This window comes from Pungitius pungitius, chromosome 4 (genome assembly GCF_949316345.1).
Source record: "Pungitius pungitius chromosome 4, fPunPun2.1, whole genome shotgun sequence".
Taxonomy (NCBI): domain Eukaryota; kingdom Metazoa; phylum Chordata; class Actinopteri; order Perciformes; family Gasterosteidae; genus Pungitius; species Pungitius pungitius.
In genome coordinates, this window is record NC_084903.1 from 13,817,789 (window position 1) to 13,838,478 (window position 20,690).

At 41.6% G+C, this 20,690-nt stretch overlaps 1 protein-coding gene across 1 annotated transcript; it reads right to left on the bottom strand.

Moving 5' to 3' along the window:
* Window positions 1-6,100: 6,100 nt before the first annotated feature.
* On the bottom strand, window positions 6,101-20,287 carry polr2m (RNA polymerase II subunit M). Its single transcript, XM_037450939.2, has 19 exons — window positions 20,162-20,287; window positions 19,388-19,477; window positions 16,997-17,086; window positions 16,169-16,333; window positions 15,970-16,062; window positions 15,754-15,867; window positions 15,498-15,650; window positions 15,093-15,218; window positions 14,607-14,735; window positions 14,426-14,520; window positions 14,020-14,125; window positions 13,437-13,520; window positions 13,111-13,217; window positions 12,068-13,006; window positions 9,827-9,984; window positions 9,550-9,640; window positions 8,630-9,190; window positions 8,304-8,526; window positions 6,101-7,245 (listed from the first exon to the last, which is right to left on the bottom strand). Exons 1-19 carry the CDS (start codon window positions 20,234-20,236, stop codon window positions 7,102-7,104), a joined length of 3,543 nt encoding a protein of 1,180 aa, XP_037306836.2. The 5' UTR covers window positions 20,237-20,287; the 3' UTR covers window positions 6,101-7,101.
* Window positions 20,288-20,690: the final 403 nt, after the last annotated feature.

A 20,690-nucleotide genomic window follows, 5' to 3' on the forward strand; every position in this document is an offset into this window, starting at 1 on the left:
CTTATTTTAACAATTAATTAATGTGTGATCAACGCAACGTGATCAAGTCAAGCTGCTCTTTTGCAGATTCCTTTTTTTATCTGGACTTTGTATATTTATAATTTTCTTCCATTGGACTCCCTGAAACTCTGCAAAACGTGGTTTTGTAGGAATAATGTCAGAAATTCTGAAGACAAGACCAGTGTCTTACTCGTTAATATTAAGATATTGCATGAGATTTCTTTTTCTTCAATAGAAATCACGGTTTAGTGATGTGACACACTGTGACACATAAGTGCGGTTTAGACCACTTCTCCCCGAGGTATGAGCCACTCAAGGGGGATACTTTTGCGTTTTTTCTCTAACGCCACAAAGCTTAAAATCATTCATTGAATATTGAATGGTGAGGAGGATTTTCATGGCAAGTTGCTGCCTATGTAGCTACCTTAAAGTCTAGTCTGTTTTGATTTTTGCCATGAAACAGATTTGTTCTTGTTTTCGCTATAATTTTGTTCTTTGCACAATGAAGTGTTACATCTCAGCTGGAATATATTTTCACAGTGACGGAAGTCATCTAATAAGAGGAGGGCGTAGCTGTTTGACAGCTTGTCTCAGAAAAAACAAAACATTAAAAAATAAATAAGGAAAACAGTCTGTGCTTCCCATTCCCACTCAGTTTCCTCTGGTCCATCATTGTATCCAACCATCCTGTGGGGCCGGAGCCGTGCTGCAGAGTCTGCTCTGCAATCAAAAACACCTGGCCTCCGGGCTCGGATTGGTCACAAGATTACAGCATATAAACGAGCCAACTACTTCATATAGAGGCCCCGTAATTATTGGACTGAAGAGGATTTCTGCTTTTTTTCTTCTTACTGCACAGTTTTACTGTTGTTGTAAGACACAAGACCCAGGGCCAGACGTAACCACCCAATGCACACTTTATGAACATCATTTTACCAGCAATTAGGGATTGCCCAGAAAGTACTGCGCTGATTCGCCAGAGCCGGGAGAAGGGAAGGGAAGGGAACTGTCCTTCAGCTTTAATTGATTTCCCAACAACCACACATGTCTGTTTCACACCTGCAAGACCAAAAGGTTTTTGGCACAAACAAGTATTTTAACATTGTTTTTATGAACCTTACATGTATGATTTTGGCAGGAGTCAGAATGACTGAACTTATGGTGCTTGTTAGTCAGAATATTCTCAAATCAAGGAACATGATTTCACTAAAGCAGCAATGAAAAACAATATTGTGTTTTGGTCCGCCCTTGTTTCTGGAAAGCTTTAGATTTATGTCACAAACAACAAAGGCCAAGAAATGATGCTTTAACAAACTCTGCTTGATTGCCACAATTTACATTATCCAGAGTTTTATAATCCTTCAACAAGGCGTTTACTGAATACAATAAACTGAGATCAACTTGTGTATTGGAAAAGGATCAGAATCAGAATCAGCTTTGTTGACCACGTATGCATACGCATTCATGAAATTTGACTCTGATTACAATTGGGTCTCATCGTATATACATAGACAAGAATGTATTCAAAAAATAAAGATAAAACAGGAATGTTAATCGGAGAACAGATCTAAGTGTACACAAACTATACAGTAATTGGTTGTTATGAAACAACCAATGAAAACCATATATATATGGTTTTCATAGGTTTTTATATTTTTTTATACAGTTATATAGTTTTTATATGAACACACAATATATGATTCTGACATTAAAGGTTCAAGCAGATTTGTGCATAAAGATCTATAACCTTAAAAACTATTCACGGCTCAAATTTCACACAATGGCAGACGACGGTCGTAATCAAAGGAAATGTTTAGTATAAAATGTTCAAGCAGAGAAAAAAGTTGCACAAAAGTGTATTGTTGTAGTAACATTAATGCGGATGCAAGAATAAGAATAATTTCCCTCCTCATTATGACCAAGCTGCTGGGCAGGGTCTCTGGTTTCTCCCCCCCTGCCGTGCCCTGGCACCCCCGCAACATCCCCACAGAGACGGCTTCCTTTGCCATGATGAGCTTTTGACAGGCCCCAACACAGCCCGCTTAATGCAGTGCCAGGCCAGACATGGAGCGGCTGGGATGCTGGCAGCTTCTTGGCCCACACCATGCATTACGCCCCCCTCCCTCTCTCTCTGTGTTTCTCTGTCCGCCCTTTCTTTCTCGTGCCTCAGGATTGTTATGCAAAGCTTTCCAAGCAGAAATGTGGGAGTTTTTCTCCAGCACAGATGTATCCAAATCAAATGTGTAAGATCTCCCGTCCTGGCGGGATATGTAGTGTCCGGGCTGAGAGCTGCTGTCATCTGTGGCCGAGCAGCCAGGTGCGAGGCTGTGGCCTCACCTGGGAAAAGCACCAGACTCGCTATCTGGAACCAAACAATTACCGTAGCTCGTTGTCACAAATACCTGCTGACAGCTGTCCATCCTTCAGATATCCTCAGAGACTGTGACTATGGCTTTAGAACACACACCATATTTTCCTTAAACTTAGTCTCATGATGATGTGCACGATAACAAATTGAAAACACCACTCGAAGAAATAACAGCCGTGATGACGTTATGTCAGTAAAACAACCGTTAACTTTTTTAAGATCTAGCATGAAAAGCAGACATGGGAATAGCAGCCAGGCGAAGAGCAACGATGCACTACTGTCCCCAGGTGGTGAACTACAAACACTACCTGTCCAGAGTTCAGATAAACATGTAGTCCATCTGCTACGAGAAGTGAGTACACAAGGAAAACCCATTACATCCGTACAATGCCTTTTCCATTTGTGGTCTCTTTTATGGCTTTTGACTGTAAACACTGTCCCAAGGAAATGTATACTGCGTGTGTTGTGACATTCTTATGTCATTGGTTAACTATGCCTGCATTGAACCTGGTAGCAGCTTTACTATTGGGGGAGGAGGGGGGGCATTTGGGTGTCTTGCTGTCTTGTAATCAAAACAGCAGTGTGTTCAGTAAAATAACAGTACAGTACATGTGCATTTTATTTTGCTTTAGAGATTATTAGAAGCACGTGTTTTTATTCTGAAACAAAAGGACCCCCAAAAAAAACAGTTAAAGCCGTAATTCATTATTGATCACACCTCGTAAATCCATTTCATTAAAAAGTGGATGGAGATCAAGGTGGCTCTTCAGAGGGGGATGTAAAGCATGCGGTGTTGTTACCGGGGACGGAGAAATGTGCCTTGTCTGTAAACATTTGAAAGCGTGAAATAAAGCAGGGCTGCTGAGATTTTCACACTCAACAGTTTACCATGTGTAAAAACAAAAGCACACGTTGCATGCGACCGCCAGTGACCACACAGGCTTTCACTGTGCTGACAGTTGAAATCCTCGCTTTTATCTAATGAATCAGTGTACACGAGGGAATACAGAAAACTATTTTCTTCATGCATATTTTGATTTACAAAAATAATTATAGTTTTAAATGAATAACAAGTGAAGTTGAAATATGAAACAGAACATGTAACTTTCTTTATCCCTCTGTCTGTGCAGAGGGGCTTGCGAGATAAAAAATAATGTTATTTTAAATTTTACCTAGCAAAGACTAATCTTCTCCAATCTGACCAAATAGTGGTAAACATCCAAACCACCCTGAACCAAATCTGTGTGAAGGTTACGAGGAACAGAAAATGGTCTGATTCTAACACACTGTAATGCCAGTGTTGGAGTGCAGTATTTAACAGACAAACACGAGTTCTGAGCACATTCGTATGCAATAAGCTAGCCATGTCTGGTGAATGTAAAACCAAACGAAACAGAAAACTTAATCTAAAGAATGTAAAAATGCAATAAATCACTGCCCTGACTGCCTTTTACAACCGGCACTCAGTTCAAGGCACCTCTGTCTTTTTATTTGCTTCAAGAGATTCACCCGGCATTCGGAGAATACTTTCCTATCGGCAGTCAACTGCGGGACTCTCATGAATGTTGCAGCCACATATCATGCTTCCTCTGGCTGCCGTGACATGAAATATGTGCGAGCTTCCTCTCACACACACATCTCACGTTGAGATAAGTGGAGACCTCAGCACAGTCCTGTCAGGAAAGTATTTACTTTCCTAGTTGCCGCGTCAAGAGAGCACACACACACACACACACACACACACACACTGATGTTACAAAAAGGCAAAAGTTTCTTATTAACGCTTGAGGCATTTTCAGTAGAAACATTTGTTAAATTTTCACACTTTAGAAAAACACAAATAAGTTGCGTTGTCTTTGAACAACCAGCTGGGAGGTTTGTCTTCCACATGATTCATAAAAACTAAACAATTTCAAATTTTCTTTTGTCTTGGTTCTAGATAGTGTGTGAGTGAACAAGTACTTGAATGCTGTACCTGAGACAGTTTTAAGGCCACTTGTTTTGAGTTTTTGCTACTTCATGACTCTACCAAACTTTTTTCCATTACACATTAGTTTCTACCTTTTTCTAATGAATGATAATTGTATTAAATACATAAAACAGAAGTCAATGATGAGTTGTTTTGGTTTCCTAAATGACTGAGGCCTAAAGAATTAAATGTATCCAATATTTCACAAAAAAAGATTTGAGAAGATTAATAAAGGATTGTAACTTTTTTCCCCCTTTACTTTACAATGAATGACTGAGATTGATCATTATAGTAAACTGTGCTAAAACGTTATTGCATCAGTATTATAATATGAGATATGATTTTACTGCCGAACATCAAACATTTTACGAACATTTAGAATATCTTTTTTTTTTTTTTACTCATGTATAATTTTGAATGCAATACATCACTTTTACATGGTTTTATTGGTACTTTAACTGAAATACTTCTTTCACCACTGGTCCCAGTGCAGTAAGAGGGGGGAGCGCTGGTTCTAATTGGGATGAGGAGATCTTATCTGCAGAAAGTTGCTATGCGATGCATTATTTCATCTCCTCATGTACCGTAAAAAATATATGACAGAAACATCAGAGAATGGAAAAAGCATGACCTCAGACATCGTAACCTGGCAGATTTAATCCAATCATTCTGCCGAGGGCCTAACTTGTGTTTTACGCCAGTCTATACATCATACTGTATATCTAATTTAAGGCTGAGCTGACTTGTCTTTGAAGAGGGAGTTTTGAAATCACATTCCAGTTTCCCCTCCCAAACAGCAAATTATTCCTTCTCCCGCGAGACGTGTGATTTCGGACTCAAGAGTTGGAGCAAATCACTTGCAGACCACTTCCCCAGGAGTTTATTAATCTGAGAAAAGCGGCCTGGGATACAAGTTGAAAAATATAAACAACCTCATCAATGGACAACTTGACTAGAGTGTGTGTGTGTGTGTGTGTGTGTGTGCTTGGTTCCACCTCAACAACATTAACATACGTTCAGAGTTAGCATTGACGCCAGACACCACAGAGGAAAGCTACAGAAAAAATGTGCCCCATAATTGGTAACAGTCTCTGAATTTATGTAACCAAGGTGGGCTGTAATTAATCCCAGCGCAATGAGGATCTTCTGCGGAGCGTGTTCGTGTATTTGTAATTGGACGTCACCACAGGGCCCTTCTGGAGCCCATCAGATATAGTGTCTAAATACACAGCAATCAAATGCCCTTTCCCCCAAAAAACATCTCCCCCCCCCCACAATAGCTTGGCAAAAACGACCAGAGGTTATCAGGGGGCATCTAGTCGGACCTACATGAAACCGGCCTCATTTCCCCCAAAACAGGATTCCTTATTAAATTCTCAGAATCAGGTTTAAATTAAGATAGCTTGTAGTCATCTGCCAGATTTGGAAGAATGATGGGAAAAGCAGTTTGGAATGACGCTGAATGTAGCCGGCACTTCTTATCTCCCACATATTAGCAAAGTTGAGAAATGGTATTTGCCATGTTGCATTAGCCTGCTGCCGTCCCATCATCGCCTGCCAGCAACAACATGATCCCAATGAGGTCCAGATGTCCCGGCCATCAAGCTTCAATAATTCACTACTCTTACATTAATCTCATCAAGTGTGTCACACATCCCTGCTCAATAACATCTCACGGCTTTAAAAGAAACCAGTGCATGCAGCTGACCCCCTTCTTTAGAAACCGATAGCACCCAATAATCAACTACAGTGTAACAAGAAAATAGTTTACATTATTTATTGCTCACAGATAGTAAATCTTAAGAGTACATAACCTGCATCGGAAAATTTTTTTGAATGTGCAAAATATCCCAAATGTCAACACTTGTTTTAAATATATTCAGTTTGAAGAAAGCGAATAATAAAGGAGGTACAATTTTCACATAAATTTACTTCATATTTCCTCATTCAGATGAGTCAAAAAGCACAGAACTCATCCGTCTTAGATGACACTCTTGATCCTTTTCAGTGGCCAATAATGCAAATTATGATAGATCTTACAGTTACGTTAAGCCCTTTGAATACGACGCAGTAATAATTTTAATTTGTGATGCACATTATCAGAATGATGGTGGCAAATGAATGAATATAAAAACCCACAAATCGTTCAGCTTAACTCCTCAGACAAGGAAACAATACTTTCATCAGTAGGCAGTTTCATTTTAACAGGCGCCTGATCCAAAAAGGCAGATGAGAGTGTCTATAATTCTGAGAAAGAAAATGGATTGTAGTTTGGCTGTACACAACCGTTTGGGAAATCAGATACATTTGATAGATGATTTAATTATTTAATCTGACGCAACAATCTTCAGGCAATAGCTGATGCCTGAGCTGATGTATATAAGGCCATTTTATCATGAACACATTATAATAGTCACCCGTCTCAGGCCAAAAATGATTGGTTTCAGTAGAAAGAAACATTATCCTCATGATACCTGCTTTAAATGTAGGTTCAAGACTCCTAGTCAACAGCAGGTGAGATCATTCCAGCAGAACACTGAAACAACCAAACCCAATACCATCTGAATGACAATTGAGAAAGCTATTTTCTCAAACCGCCATTCAATTTCCTGAGTCTGGGATACAAACTGTGTCTTTATACGGTGCTCTCTCAAGAGTTCTTGTCCTTGGAGTTAAAATCCTGTTTGATGGACCCCGGATTGCGAGGTCCAAAGCCTGTTTCTCTCGTGGCCGAACTGGTTTCCTCAGCTCCGGCCCTCCAGGATCAGTCCTCCTCTGAGGAGAGCAGGGCTCCTTCATCGTGAACCTCTCTGTAGGCAGCCATCGGGCCACTGTCAGGAGTGTAGCCCCCCATAGAGATCTTCAATCCCTCAGACAGTTTCTGGGCTGCCAGCTTGGCCTGCAACTCCTGAAATTAAACACAGGGGGAAACCATTCACATGAATAGGCTGGTGAAGAGAAAACAAGCCTATTATTATTATTATTATTATAAAGCAGCACAGCTATAGCTGTTAAACCCTCAACAAAAGTGGGGACTGATAATGAGCTTAACAGGCCTCTGAGTTGACAGCAGCAGGCTGCTTGACGTTTGGCTCTGAAGTCATGTCTGTGGATGTGAAGGAATGAACAGCTCATACAGTGCCTGAACACTGCCCTCTAGAGATGATGGAGGTGTGTGATCATTCTCCATTTGATTATATGACAAAAATGCCAAAAGGCACCATTGAATAAGCTCCATTTGTGTTAGTCATCATTTAACTCATATTTATACATTTCCACAGTCGATAAAATGATGCAGATAAGACCACAGAGTAAAACTAAATATTATCCTTACAAAAAATGAGTCAAATTGTTTGTGTGCCAACACATACCTAACCAAGATAGATGATTCTAATTTATTTATTGTTTAGCGTTTTTCTTGGATCGAAATGTCAAGTGTATTTTTTGTAACACAGAGCTGTGTTCAAATGGCTTAAACGGATCTGATAGCTTTCAAAAACTCAACATTATACGACACAGCATTGTGCCAAACTTTTACTGTCATTTATAGGAGAGTTGGGTGATATGGAGTGAATCATAGATCATAACACTTTGGACCAAATACTATTGATATTGGGACATTTATGTAAGGTATACTACTGGTAATTTTAGAAAATATGAATATTATGATTATTAATAACAAAGAATCATGTGAATATAATGATTAGGTGGGTAAAGGCAACTAAAACAGTCTAAAAGTTTAGACATCACCTTACTGATATACACTTTTATAATTTATAACACACACACACACACACACACATATATATATATATATATATATATATATATATATATATATATAAAAAATATTATTATTACATTCATTCATATATTTACATTTCTGACCCTGTGACCAGCCTGCAGTTTAATGTTTACGCTGCATGTAAGATATAGTAGGACAAGTGTGTAAGAGACTGCACTAACATGTTCCTTTTTGAATTGTTCCTTCAGGAGGTCGGCCGACTCTTCCAGGGACAGAAGCTGGGCCGGACTGTGGTGGAGAGGAGGGGGATTGGCTGCAGTGATGTCATCCAGGTGTTTTCTGTCCCGCTCCTTCCTGGCCTGTGCAGACAGAGGCGATGAACCTTCAGAAGACCGGCTGGGTGACGAGGATCCTGAGGGAGAGACGTCACTTCTGTGAGGCAGCCTGGAAACACGGTTAAGAAAATGTTATTTACAATAGGAACTGTGATAAAGCTAAATGAAATCTACATTGTAGTGTAGTACATTATGGAACAAGGTCCACTTACTGATTTGGTTTGAATTTTAGCTTCCTGAGGGCTGAAGTCTTCTCCGTTCTTTCCAGGACGGTAACGTAGTGGGGCGTTTGGGGTCCTTCCTTTACGAGAAAGTAATTGTCTCTCGCTGTGCTGTTCAATGGGTTTTTGGACTCGGTAGTGAAACCAGAACTAGTTTCAGACAGTTTGACCCTGCCCAAGGCCTCCGCAAGGTCATCCTCTTTTGTCTCATCGGAGTTCAAAGAGGCCCCAGCAGCGGCCATCTCTATGGTTTCACCAGCAGCTGCGATGGAGACCGTCTGGTCCCGTTGCTCATCCAAAGTATTCTCCAGCATATGAGCCGAGACAGGTACCACATCCTCTACACCAGCCTCATTTTGCCTGTTTTGATGTGAGGCTGCTGGTGAGTTAGGGATGGCCCGTTGTTGCAAAAGGAAAGCCTGCTGATATTTAGTCTGTAACTCCGTCCTGTCAAAACTCTCCTCTTCATTGTGGTCATCAATGGCATGGCGCAATTTCTCTGCAAATTCTTTTATTTTTTTGCCTTTGTCTGGAAGACTCTGTAAAAACCGCCTACAAACAACACAAATGCATCATTTGATGATACAATCAAAAATAATCATTCAAGTTACAGATGTGAGACAAACCAGCACTCATGTTGTAGTCATATTTGTAACACGTCCACTTGTAACCACCAACCCATAAATAAGATATGACTTTAGTTATGCCAAAACCATGAGCCCAACAGTTTTCATTACAAATAGTCAAAGTCGTTTCGTCTCCTTAGGTCACCACGTCTCTGCTGCCACACAGTTGTGAAGTTAGATGAAACTTTATACACTGCCCAGAAGTGTCACATCTGGTCACGCGGTTACTAACGTTAAGCAGTCCCTTACAACGTAAACACCGGGGGGCTAGAAGTGTAAACTCACTTGTTAGAGAGCAGCTTCTCCTGTCGCAGGATCAGTTCTTGGAGCTCATCTTTGGTCTGGGTCCTCAGGTGTCCCACCTGTCCCTGGCGCCCTGTCCACGATGAGGACATCACTATTAGCTGGTGACAGCTAGCTGCTAACTGCTAGCCACAGCCATTCACACACCGCGTGAGCTGACGCCTCAGTTTAAAACAGTTCATACGAACTGCAATCAATCGTTGACCACTGTAAAACTCAACCTATTGAGTGGACTCGGGAACAAAGTGGTGAGAAGTACCGTCAGAGAACTCTGAAGGCGGGTTAGGGTTCACTTCTTCAACATTGGAGACGACAACACTGCGAAGTGGGATTCTTCTTCTTCGTGTGTGGAGATCCAGCAGGTCAGGTTGAGCTCTAGCGCCTCCCCCGTCCGGGAGAGAGGGGTGCACCTGTTCTCTGTGTCACGGACAGCGAAGGTGATTTGCTGCCCTCTAGAGGCCAAACACAGTCATGAGCAGCAGTGAGTGCAATCAGTATGAGCAGACCTCAGGCTCTCAGATTTTCCACGGCCGCATTTCCTACTTCCCGGATATTTCGCGACCACTGTGCCAACCAATTTCTCATTCAGAGCAACAAACAATGAGCCGACTTCAACAAAGAGGTCCCATCTGAGTCCTCTCAATCCCCTCTCACAGTTCAAGGTCAGTTAAGCATTTGGCTGCAGCTGCACAGTTGGGGGAAGTAATAAAAAAAGAAAAATATATATATATACATGTAGGTGTGTTTGCACCAAGTCAGATCACAACCATACAGTTCGTTGTAAAACATTGACGGCTTTCTTATATTTTTGTTTCCCAAGTGTACCCTATTATCTTCTTTTCTTATCAGTCCCACAGACTAATTAAAACAGGTGTATCATGTGCTGTGTGCAATCTGGAGAACAGATTTGGTTTACTTTACTGGTGACATCACCAAATGCACACTTCACTTGAATGATTAGAAATGGATTGAATATGCAAAACATTTCTTAAAGCCCCTTTTGTGTCTCTACCGAGCTGTGACAGAGTGATCCACATCAATCAATCAAGATGCCTGGGTACTTATACAATAAGATCTTTATTATCCAAACATATGGTGGCCTCTCATCATAAGAAAAGGGCACATCATAATGCTTTTTTAAACACAGTTCTGGCAGTGCGGATAACAGCTGGATAATACTTTTTCCTGTGGCTCAGGAATGGCAGTCACCCAAATAAGGTAAATGTCTTTAAAGTGACTTAAAGTCTTAACTTCAGCACAGATATTGAATTAACATTATATTACCCTCTTGCCAATTCCAAATGATTCATCCCACTGCCAGTATCAGATAGTAGGCTGTTCACAAAGGCACAAAGCATGTTAATAAATATGTTGTACATTACGGAAATGATTTTAATTTATTTTGTACATTGCTAATGAATAATTGTATGAACTTCTATGAAGACAATAACTGCATCAATGTTCATATATAACTGAATGCTCAGAGCTCTATGAGAACATAGTTAGACTACATACAGTGTGAAAAAAAAACAATCTTGCAGTACAGTACTTACAAAATATTTGTACAGAGCATTAGATTATTTACATCTTACAACAAGCAACATTTTATTTACAGAGTGGTACACCCAAATATAGGCCGAAACCCTACATAAGACTTTTTACATCTTCAACCAGAGTCAAACGTGATAGTGAAATATTTAGCCGTGTAGTCATGACGTACATATTAGCTCCATGCTAAGATAGCCACATATAGTGTGGCTGAGCATAACGAATGTAAATATGTCATCTACCAGCACTTATAATAGAGAAAAAACATAAATTTGCCATTTGATGGGGTTTTCTCGACCAAACTTGGCTTTGAACGGCATAAAAGTAAAAGAGTTGGCGATGCACTTCAGTTACCCTTCCACACCAGCTTCAGGAAGTAGGACGATTAGGTTTTTCAAAGGGTTAAATTTGTACATCGTGTAATGCCTCCCCACAACACCCCTCTTGAGACTTGATACGTCAGCTTGATCATTATCTTGAAAATATTGACCTGAATCTATGGCATTGCGTTGCACATCCGGGTTTGTTATCCAAGTTTTAACGGGCTTCTGGCAACGGTTCACAGGGCAGTGAAAGGAAGTGAAAAGTGCATATGGTTGCACCCTAGATTCACTCTCTCCTGTTGCCTGCACTGCCCCCGGGTTGCAGTTAGAAAGCTGCTTCTTATAATGTTGCGTAGCCCTTATCTTTCCTGAAAAAACGATTTGCAACCCAAAAGCACTTCAACAACACTCAATGATTTGAGGCAATCGGTCGAGGTGATGGGAAATGTCCCTTTGTTTTGTTGATTGCAGGCTAGCTCTTTCTTGCTGTTATTAGTCTTTATGCTAAACTAACCAGCTGCTGTCTGTAGCTTCGTGGGTTACATCAAAAAATCTAAGGCAGTCTTCTCCACCAACTCTCGAGAAGAAGAAAGCAAATAAATGTTTTTCTCAAAACGTTTAACTTTTACATGTTTATCTTTTTTGTTGTTTGCAGAAGTTTCATGAATGGTGTTTCAACTTGAGGGGCTCTTGATCTCGGTTGAAAAGAGAGCAGAGAGGACTCCTGATGACGTGAGTGTGTGTCTGTGTTGGTTTCTGTGTCCAACTCATCGCTGGCAGACTGCACTGGACTCACAGGGGGCTCAGGATCGGACGGGCGGGTGTAGGGGTACAACCCACCTGGCACTGAGGAGCTCTGCTGCAGGAAGCGGCTGTACTGGCCGGGAGTGTACCTTAGTAAACTAGACTCCAGCCTGCTTGGCGGAAGATTATTTGACGTGAATGTCCTTGTTTGGGTAGGCTTTGTTAGGAAGTAGTATGGGTTTTCCTGGCGAGATGTAGGGGATGAAAGATAAGTGGGGTATGAAGGTTGTGTTGGAGATGGAGGAAGAATGGGTGATTCAGCTGTAGCAGTGGGAGAAGGTAGATTGGGGGATAGAGGTTGTGTTTGGGATGAAGGTAGAGGGGGTGATGCAGGTTGTGTTGGGGATGAAGGTTGCATCGGAGTGAGAGGTTGTGTTTGGGATGAAGGTAGAGGGGGTGATGCAGGTTGTGTTGGGGATGAAGGTTGCATCGGAGTGAGAGGTTGTGTTTGGGATGAAGGTAGAGGGGGTGATGCAGGTTGTGTTGGGGATGAAGGTTGCATCGGAGTGAGAGGTTGTGTTTGGGATGAAGGTAGAGGGGGTGATGCAGGTTGTGTTGGGGATGAAGGTTGCATCGGAGTGAGAGGTTGAGTTTGGAATGAGGGTAGAGGGGGTGATTCAGGTGGAGTCGCTGATGAAGGTAGAGGGGGTGGTGGAGATTTAATTGATGGTGGTAGTTGAACAGGTGGAGGATTTTGGATGGAATGGAGATGAGTTGGTTGATAGGGAACAGGAGGTTCAACATCATGCCCTTTTGCTTCATGTCTGCAGATGTACAGTCAGACATTAGAAAAAAGAACCTAAGGCCAAATGTAGCACTAACTGTAACCTGATTATACTCAATATGTTGCTCTGACATTGCTTCTTACCTGGGAAGCACATCGCAGCCTACTCCTATCTCACTGGTTTCCAAAACCTCTCGTGTGCTGTTCTGTGTGGACATAAAATACTTCAGCTTGTCTTCTAATTCATTATTCTGGGAAAGAAGAAACAGGAAACAGCACTGTCAGCCTAGATGCATGCAAAGAACCGCGGCCACATGTGATATTGACAGTGTTGGCGCAGTGATGTCAGGAGACCACACAGATGTTGCAAAAAGTTCAGGTGATCGATAGCTCAGCAGACCAGAGCGGTTACCACACAACACCAAACACAGAAAGCACACGGTGAACACGCAGTGAAGGGTTCGTCTTACCTCACACTCTACTATTGCGATTCTGTCCAGAAGCTCTGAGATGAACATGTCCTTCTGAGCAACTTGAGATCGCAGCGTTTGAACCTTGACAAGTTAAAGATTGAAAACAATTGTCATGTGTTTTCAGTAAGACTTTTTTTGCAATGTAGACAATTGGCATGATTTTTTTTTATCTTTTTCTTGTTAATCAGATCTAACTATATGGCAAAATAGCATTTAAACCAATAAGTATTCATTGATTATTCATTTATTATTAGAAACATTTAGGTTCACCTGTTGACACATTTGGTTGCTTGACTTTCTAAGTTGCATTAGACGTTCATTACAATGTATTGAAAACTGATGTGAGTGGACAGGAATGTTCATGAAATCATTTAGGTTCACCTGTTGTTACAGACGCCAAACAATAAACTGTTGCCTTTGAAAATACAGTCCCTGCCACCCTACAAGAACAACCCTACTACTTGTAGTAGGTTGTTTCTGAATAATAGGATGGAACCAAACTGTGTTATGAACTCATGAGCATCCACACCCACTACAAAAACACCAAAAGAGCAAAGGTACCGCAATGAACTGTCCTCACCTCCTCAATCATTCCTTTGACTTTCCTCTGCTGGCAGAACACCATGTCGTTCAAGTGTTTGATTCTTTCACGGAGATCCACGGATTCAGATTTCAGCTCGTTGGACCTAAGCAGCACCAGGAACCAGTTACACCCACACATAAATCCATCATGCCTTTGACATGGGTTTTGATCTTTTCTGTAAATGTGCAGTATACATAAGTTCCGTCATTACTAGTGTTTCGTATTAGTACTCTGTATGATGTAGTGTGATTTAATATCACGCTGGTGTAGCATTTCTACTACTCATTCTGTTGGGCCGAGCCCCTCATTCAAGACTAGTTTGAAACTCTGATTTAAACACTAACGCATTACAAAGCTAGAAAATTAAGCTTGAGCTGGGATTCATACCACTGGTGTTTTGTACCTTTTGACGTTGGTTGCATCAGTTGTGTCCCTCTGCTCCATCAAGCGGAGACGTTGTTCAAGTTTCTGTAGCTTCTCGTAGAGTTGACTCTTTTCCTGTGAAAATATGTTTTTTCATTGTACATTTTATTTGTATATCTATAAGAAATCTAGATAGATCTTTTTCATGTTTATTGTCTTACCTTTCCCATACAGCCCAGTAGGCGCTCCACCTCAACGATCCTCTGGTCCCTCTCAGCAATCTTGGCCTCTGCAATTCTGATGTTTGTTTCCGCTTCCTCCAGCCGCCTGATGTACTCATCCAGTTGGGCCTGTGAGAGCAGACATACATTTTGGAATTTGATGTTGGACTGCTTTTAAAATCATTAGCAGATGTGGTCTTTACTGGTCTGGAAATGACATCCGGAGTCCTCTTTGCTTAAGTGTGGCGATGTGGTCTTCTGACTAATTGCGACCTTTAGTACTACAAGACTAAACGTAACATCTGCATTTTTGTCAGTTAGGATACATTTTCTCTAGAGACACATTTCTCTGCGTCACAATCTTTGTGTCAAAATGTGTCATGTAATCCTCACACATCCATCCTGTTCTTATGAAAAATAAACAATAGTATTTATTGGCACTGATACGTTATGTGTTTAATTAATTAATAATCAAAGAATGCAGACCTGTAGGTGTTCAACCTCCTCCCTGTGTTTCCGTTGCTCCTGCTGCAGCTTTTCCTCGTACTCCTGCTGCAGCTTTGCTGAAAGCTCCTGCAGCGCCTGACTGTTGGCCTCCCGCGCAGACTCCACCTAGAAAGTCCACAGCACAGCAAAAATGGATCATTCCACACTGACAGTAGAATAGAAGACGCAGCGGACGTGATACAGTGAGTTCATCTGTCAACAAATCTGCTGGATCACAGCGTCCCTTCTCAACTCTCCACTGTCACTAACTCCTAAGAACAGGTTACAGCGGCTTGGTGGCCAGCATCTCAATAAATGTGCCAGTGCTGTTGTTTTTACTCTAACGTGTTGTGTTTTGTTGATGAATGAGGGTTTGTATGAACGACGATGAAGAGACGCAATTACCTGCAGTTTCAGAGTCTGATTTTCAATCTGCGTGGCTTCCAGCTCTTTCTCCTTTTGTCTTAATTGTTCTTGTGTTTTGTTACAGGTGCTTCGCAAATTCTTCACCTCGTCTCTCGTGTCCACTCTGTTCTGACAGTTTTCTAGAAGAGATTTCTGCAAAGGAACCTTCTTTTAGTTATCAAGCAAGACCTCTCTTTGACGGCATGCAGCTGTCGTGGAGCAGGCCTTCACACACTCAGTCCTATTGATTTGTTACCTGCAGGCCAATGTTAGCGGATATGAGGGAGCTGTTCATCTCATCGAAGCTGTCCATGGCTGTCGTCCGGATCCTCACCTCTGACTCTAGACTCCTCCGATGGGAATTTGCAGACTGCGTACACACATGGTGCATTTCATTTTCACATGTATTCACAGCTTCACAGAATGGACCTGATGGATTTCGGAGCAATCACACGATGTTGCAGTTAAGTACCTTGATTTCCTGTGAAAGCTTTTGCATTGATTGCTGCATTCCTCCGAACTGGCCATACATCCGCTCTCTCACCTTCTCCAACGAATTTCTCACCTGTATACATAAACCATGCAGATATTATCCCCACTACATCCCACCCAGCCTTTGCATAGATGATGTGCTCCCATAACGATCGGTCTGGTTGTAAGTTTCCACTCACCTCCCTGATGTACTTCATCTCATCCTGAAGTTGATTGGATGTCCACTCTCGCGCCATCACCTCCTGCTGTCTGTCCGAACCCATGCTCTGCACCACGCCGTACACTTTGGGCCCATGATTCTCATGCGCAGTCTCTGGAGCCCCATTGGTCATGTCTCTGGGGTGCTGAGGGAGACAAGATCTCACCGGTCAGGTTTCTGCGTTCACCCTCTACTGAGGTTGACTTCTACTGTCTGTGTGTTGCATACTCACATCTTTGCTTCCTATGTGCACAATTTGATATTTAGTGTATCCCATGTTCATTGTGTCTGTGTGTTGATGCACATGGCTGTGTATGTGCAGTTGATAAAGTATTTCCAGTACTACTGTTTCAAGCACCACAAGAGGAGGCTGGGAACAACCAGCTAAAAAAAAGTGCAGGGTGTATCGAAGGTGTCATGTTTCTGCAACCCAGTAAACGAGCTGCTGTGTGCCCGCCTATTGTACCTTTAGCAACAGCAGAAGAAATGTAGCCTTTTAAACAACACACTAACCAAATGTTTATGACACTTATAGTCCTGGGCACCAATAAAATTCCACAACAAAAGACATTCCATTGTTATAAAGATTTTAGTAGTCAAAGAGGCATAATACTTTGCTTGGAGATAAGAAAGAAGGCTGTCTACGCAGCCACAAAAATAGACTTCTGAAGGCATATGCACATGTGCAATATCCGTGAATACATAATTGACAACCTGAAGGTGCATGCACAGAAAGGTGTTTTTACAGAATGATGTCAGTGACACACATGCTGAAGTGGTGGCAGTGTGGGGCCTTTTATTCATGTACCTGCTGAGGGGACTCCCTGCCAGCAGGCCTCTCTCTTTGGATCAGCCCATTCTTCTTCTTCTTCCATACCACATCCTTCTCTTTCTCAGACTACAGAAAGAAAGAAAAAACAATAATACAACATTAATGCAAACGCTTGAATTATCTGTTTTTATTTAGTGTACATATTCTGGAGCACTGACAGACCTTCTAATTAGCAATGTTTGTGTTGCAATAATTCACTCTAGTTATTGTGCTTGTTTGCATCTCAATGCAAACAGTTTGGTCTCCATATATTTTAGTTTAACTTAGAATTGGTCGTCAAATTTCTTTCTATGTGGTTGTGCAGAGGAGTAATACTTTCTGAACTGAGTTTGTTTATTTGTCAGCGCAACAATGTTGACTTGTTATTTGGAGATACTGTAGGTGACCATTTAGGAAACTGTTCCACCAGTTAAGTTCTGTTAGACAGACGGACAGACAGACAGACAGATAGATAGGCGTCAGTCTTTCCATCTTGTCAGAGACAATAGTGAAGAGGAGCTAGAACAAAGACTCCAGTGTTGTCTTGTGGACAGCGCCATGCCTCATATTTCTCCACCTCTTCATCTAAAGAGAACATGTTCTTGAGGAATGGTTGAAGGCATGCTTTTAGGTGCATGTGATTTTCAATGCATGTGAGATATGTACAGCCATGTTTATGTGTTACCAACACTACAATTAAGAATAACAATGCTCTTTGTGCTGTCACTTTGACTTGACAAGAAGGAACGAAAAACCACACTCAAAAAAAATGCACCGGATCGACATTCGACGTTACCTCTAGACAACATTAAAAAATGCATGTTTGAGCAAATAAAGTGGACATTTGTCAAAACAGATAGTCCAAAACAACAAAGAAGGACAGTTATATGTAAAATATTACATTAAATAAAGAGGACAGCTGAATCATCCCTGCTGTGTCACTTTTGAACGTTGTGCAACAGCAACATAGTTACGTGTTCCAGAGTCCTAAGTTCAGAGCTCAATACATAATGATCACACAGAGGTGAGTTTTTAACTTCTTGATAATTGTTTTTTCCCCGAATCAGCATTATTACAATTGTGTGTTTCGGGAAACCTTTGGACCTTTGGTGAAGTGGTGTCAATGGTGTTTTTGGGAAATCCATCAATTGCCTTTCTTTCTGATTCTTAGACCGTGTAATGCCAGTCAACAATCATATCTGTAGCTTATTAATTACACATTTTTGTTTGTTTAACAAGTGTTGTATGAACAAGTGTAAAAATGAATAATTAGTGAGCTATAGAGGTGCTGGTAGGCAGATTCAGTTGCTGTTAAACTGTCTTTGTGCTACCTTTTAGCTAAATAACATTTCCCGTAATGTAATTATTCCCAGAAGGCCATTTCTATTGTGTTTTTTCTTTACACATTTCATGCCTTCAAATTTCCTTGAACTTTAGGTCTCAAGTTGTTGTTAAAAAAAGAAAACAGATGCCCGCTGCTGTTAGAGCTGCAAATGTCAGTGCAGAACGAACTGCACGGCTGTGCCGTCATTAAACACACACTGAAGTACATGATATCATGGAGCACATGGCCGTTAACCCACTGCATGCTCACTCTTGACTAGAATGTCCTCTCTCATCAGTTCCAATAGTCATGGTCCCACCCTCTCAAAGGGAAGCACATTCAGAGATTGTGGTATCAGTGGTGAGTGTGGAGGTGGGGTAACTAGACGAGAACCATGCTCCCTGTCCAAGGTTCATACAAACATACTGCTATAGCATTCAGTAAGGATTCAGTACATCAAGGTCAAGAAACACTCCCAATGCCAACAATTAGCAAAGTATCATAATCAGTTCTCACACACTCTCTCTCTAGCTCTGTCAAGCTCTGACCTCTGGACCGCAAACAGAGGCAGGGGCAGAGCCACCCACAGCAAACAACCACACAGCCTGCGCACAAACACAGTCCACCCAATGGGAAGGGACATGAAGGCTGTGCAGAATGACTCGTGCACACAGCGAGTGTGTTTATTAGCAGCGTTTGACTTCATAATGGGTCTCAGATGTTCCAGTTGTGGTATGAAATATATTGTGTGTTCATTTCAAATATTTTCTATTGCATGGAATAGATTTACAACACGTAGTAGGGTTTAGCTTTGAAGTAAATGTGAAACAGATGTGTGTGCGTTATCAGACACAGACACACACACACATGCTGTATCTGTCATGATTGTGTTACTGGTTCAGATGATAAAATACATATAAGTCTCAGTGGTTTAACTGTTTCTACCCTGGTTAAAGTTAACTGTGGTTTAAGTTAACTTCAATAAAACTTTATTTTTGTAGTGCTTTCAAGCATGACACGAAATCAGCATGGTGAATTGTAGAATTTCAATGAGGGAGATATACACAACTCACTGTGTCTGAGTTTGTGGTTTGTTTGTCCTTGTGTCCATTATCTTCTGGACGTAGAGTTAACCTGAGGCGTCGGATCCCCCTCTGAGAAAAACAAACAAACAAAAAGCAAATTAATGCTGTTCTGCAAACAAATATATGTTTGCATTATATCATCGTGATAAAATATAAAAGATCTCACTGAAAATTACGTAGAAAATAGGATGTTTATTTATAGTCAAAAGGGAAAAGGGAACTGCAAACAAAGTTTATGTAAATACTCCAAAACCCTGCTTACGGATAGGTTGTTAAAAAACTACACCACACTGAAAGCGTTGTTTACTTAATCCCCAAAAAGTAGCTGCAGTGACCACATTCAAACTCTGTTTACTACTACTACTACTATATATTATATTATGTTCCTTATAAATGTTCCTTCGAAAACAATGGCAATAAGTTTAAAGGCCTGTTTGATACAAAGGGCTGTTTCATCAGAGAGCTGTTCAAATAAACATGACAGCCCTGCACACTCAGCTCACATTACAAGACATCCTATCACAAACTTAGATTAGATGTTTGGGGAACAGAAAATGCTAGCTGGGACTGAGAAAATGTATCTCACTGTTTACAGAAATGAAATAAAAGGCAAATACAAGGAAACGGGGGACAAACAGCAGAGGGAGAGGAAAAAAATACCGTACTGTTTGCAAAACACAGAGGAGAAGAGAGGGAGGAAAGGGGGAGACAAAAGGAGGCTTTCAGCGCCCTGACTCATCAAGGACTTCTCACCTCACTTGGGAAGTCTGAAGAGTCCTCTGTTGTAGTGGTGGTGGAAACACTTTGTCCTGAACCGTAGCGAAGCATGTCTCCTCTTCTGTCCACTCCTCGCTTCTCTTCCTTTCGCTCCCCAAACCCCCCCCCCCCCCCCCCACCCCCCCTCTCTTCCCCTCGCTGCTCCTTCCGGAGTTCTGCTGAGACTCTCTATTCAACCATCCGCCCCCGGCTCCAGCCAGGGAAGAGGAGGGAAATTCCAATCAGTAAAGTCTGGTGTTAGCAAGAGTACACGGTGCAAAGGTTCCCTCTTTGTCTGTGAAATGATCAGGTGTCCAGTCCCACGCTCAGCAACCAAAACACAACTGTGTCATTCTCCTGATTCCAGCCGGACTGCTTCTACCTCCACTTGGTTGACAGGCTTGTCCCTCGATCAGAAACCTCCCTGCCTCTTTCTCTCATGCGCTGTCTGTCTCTCGGTCTCTGCATTCCCATCAGACCTGCCGGGCCACATTTCAGTTGCCTCCCTGGTCTGTGCCTCCTGCCC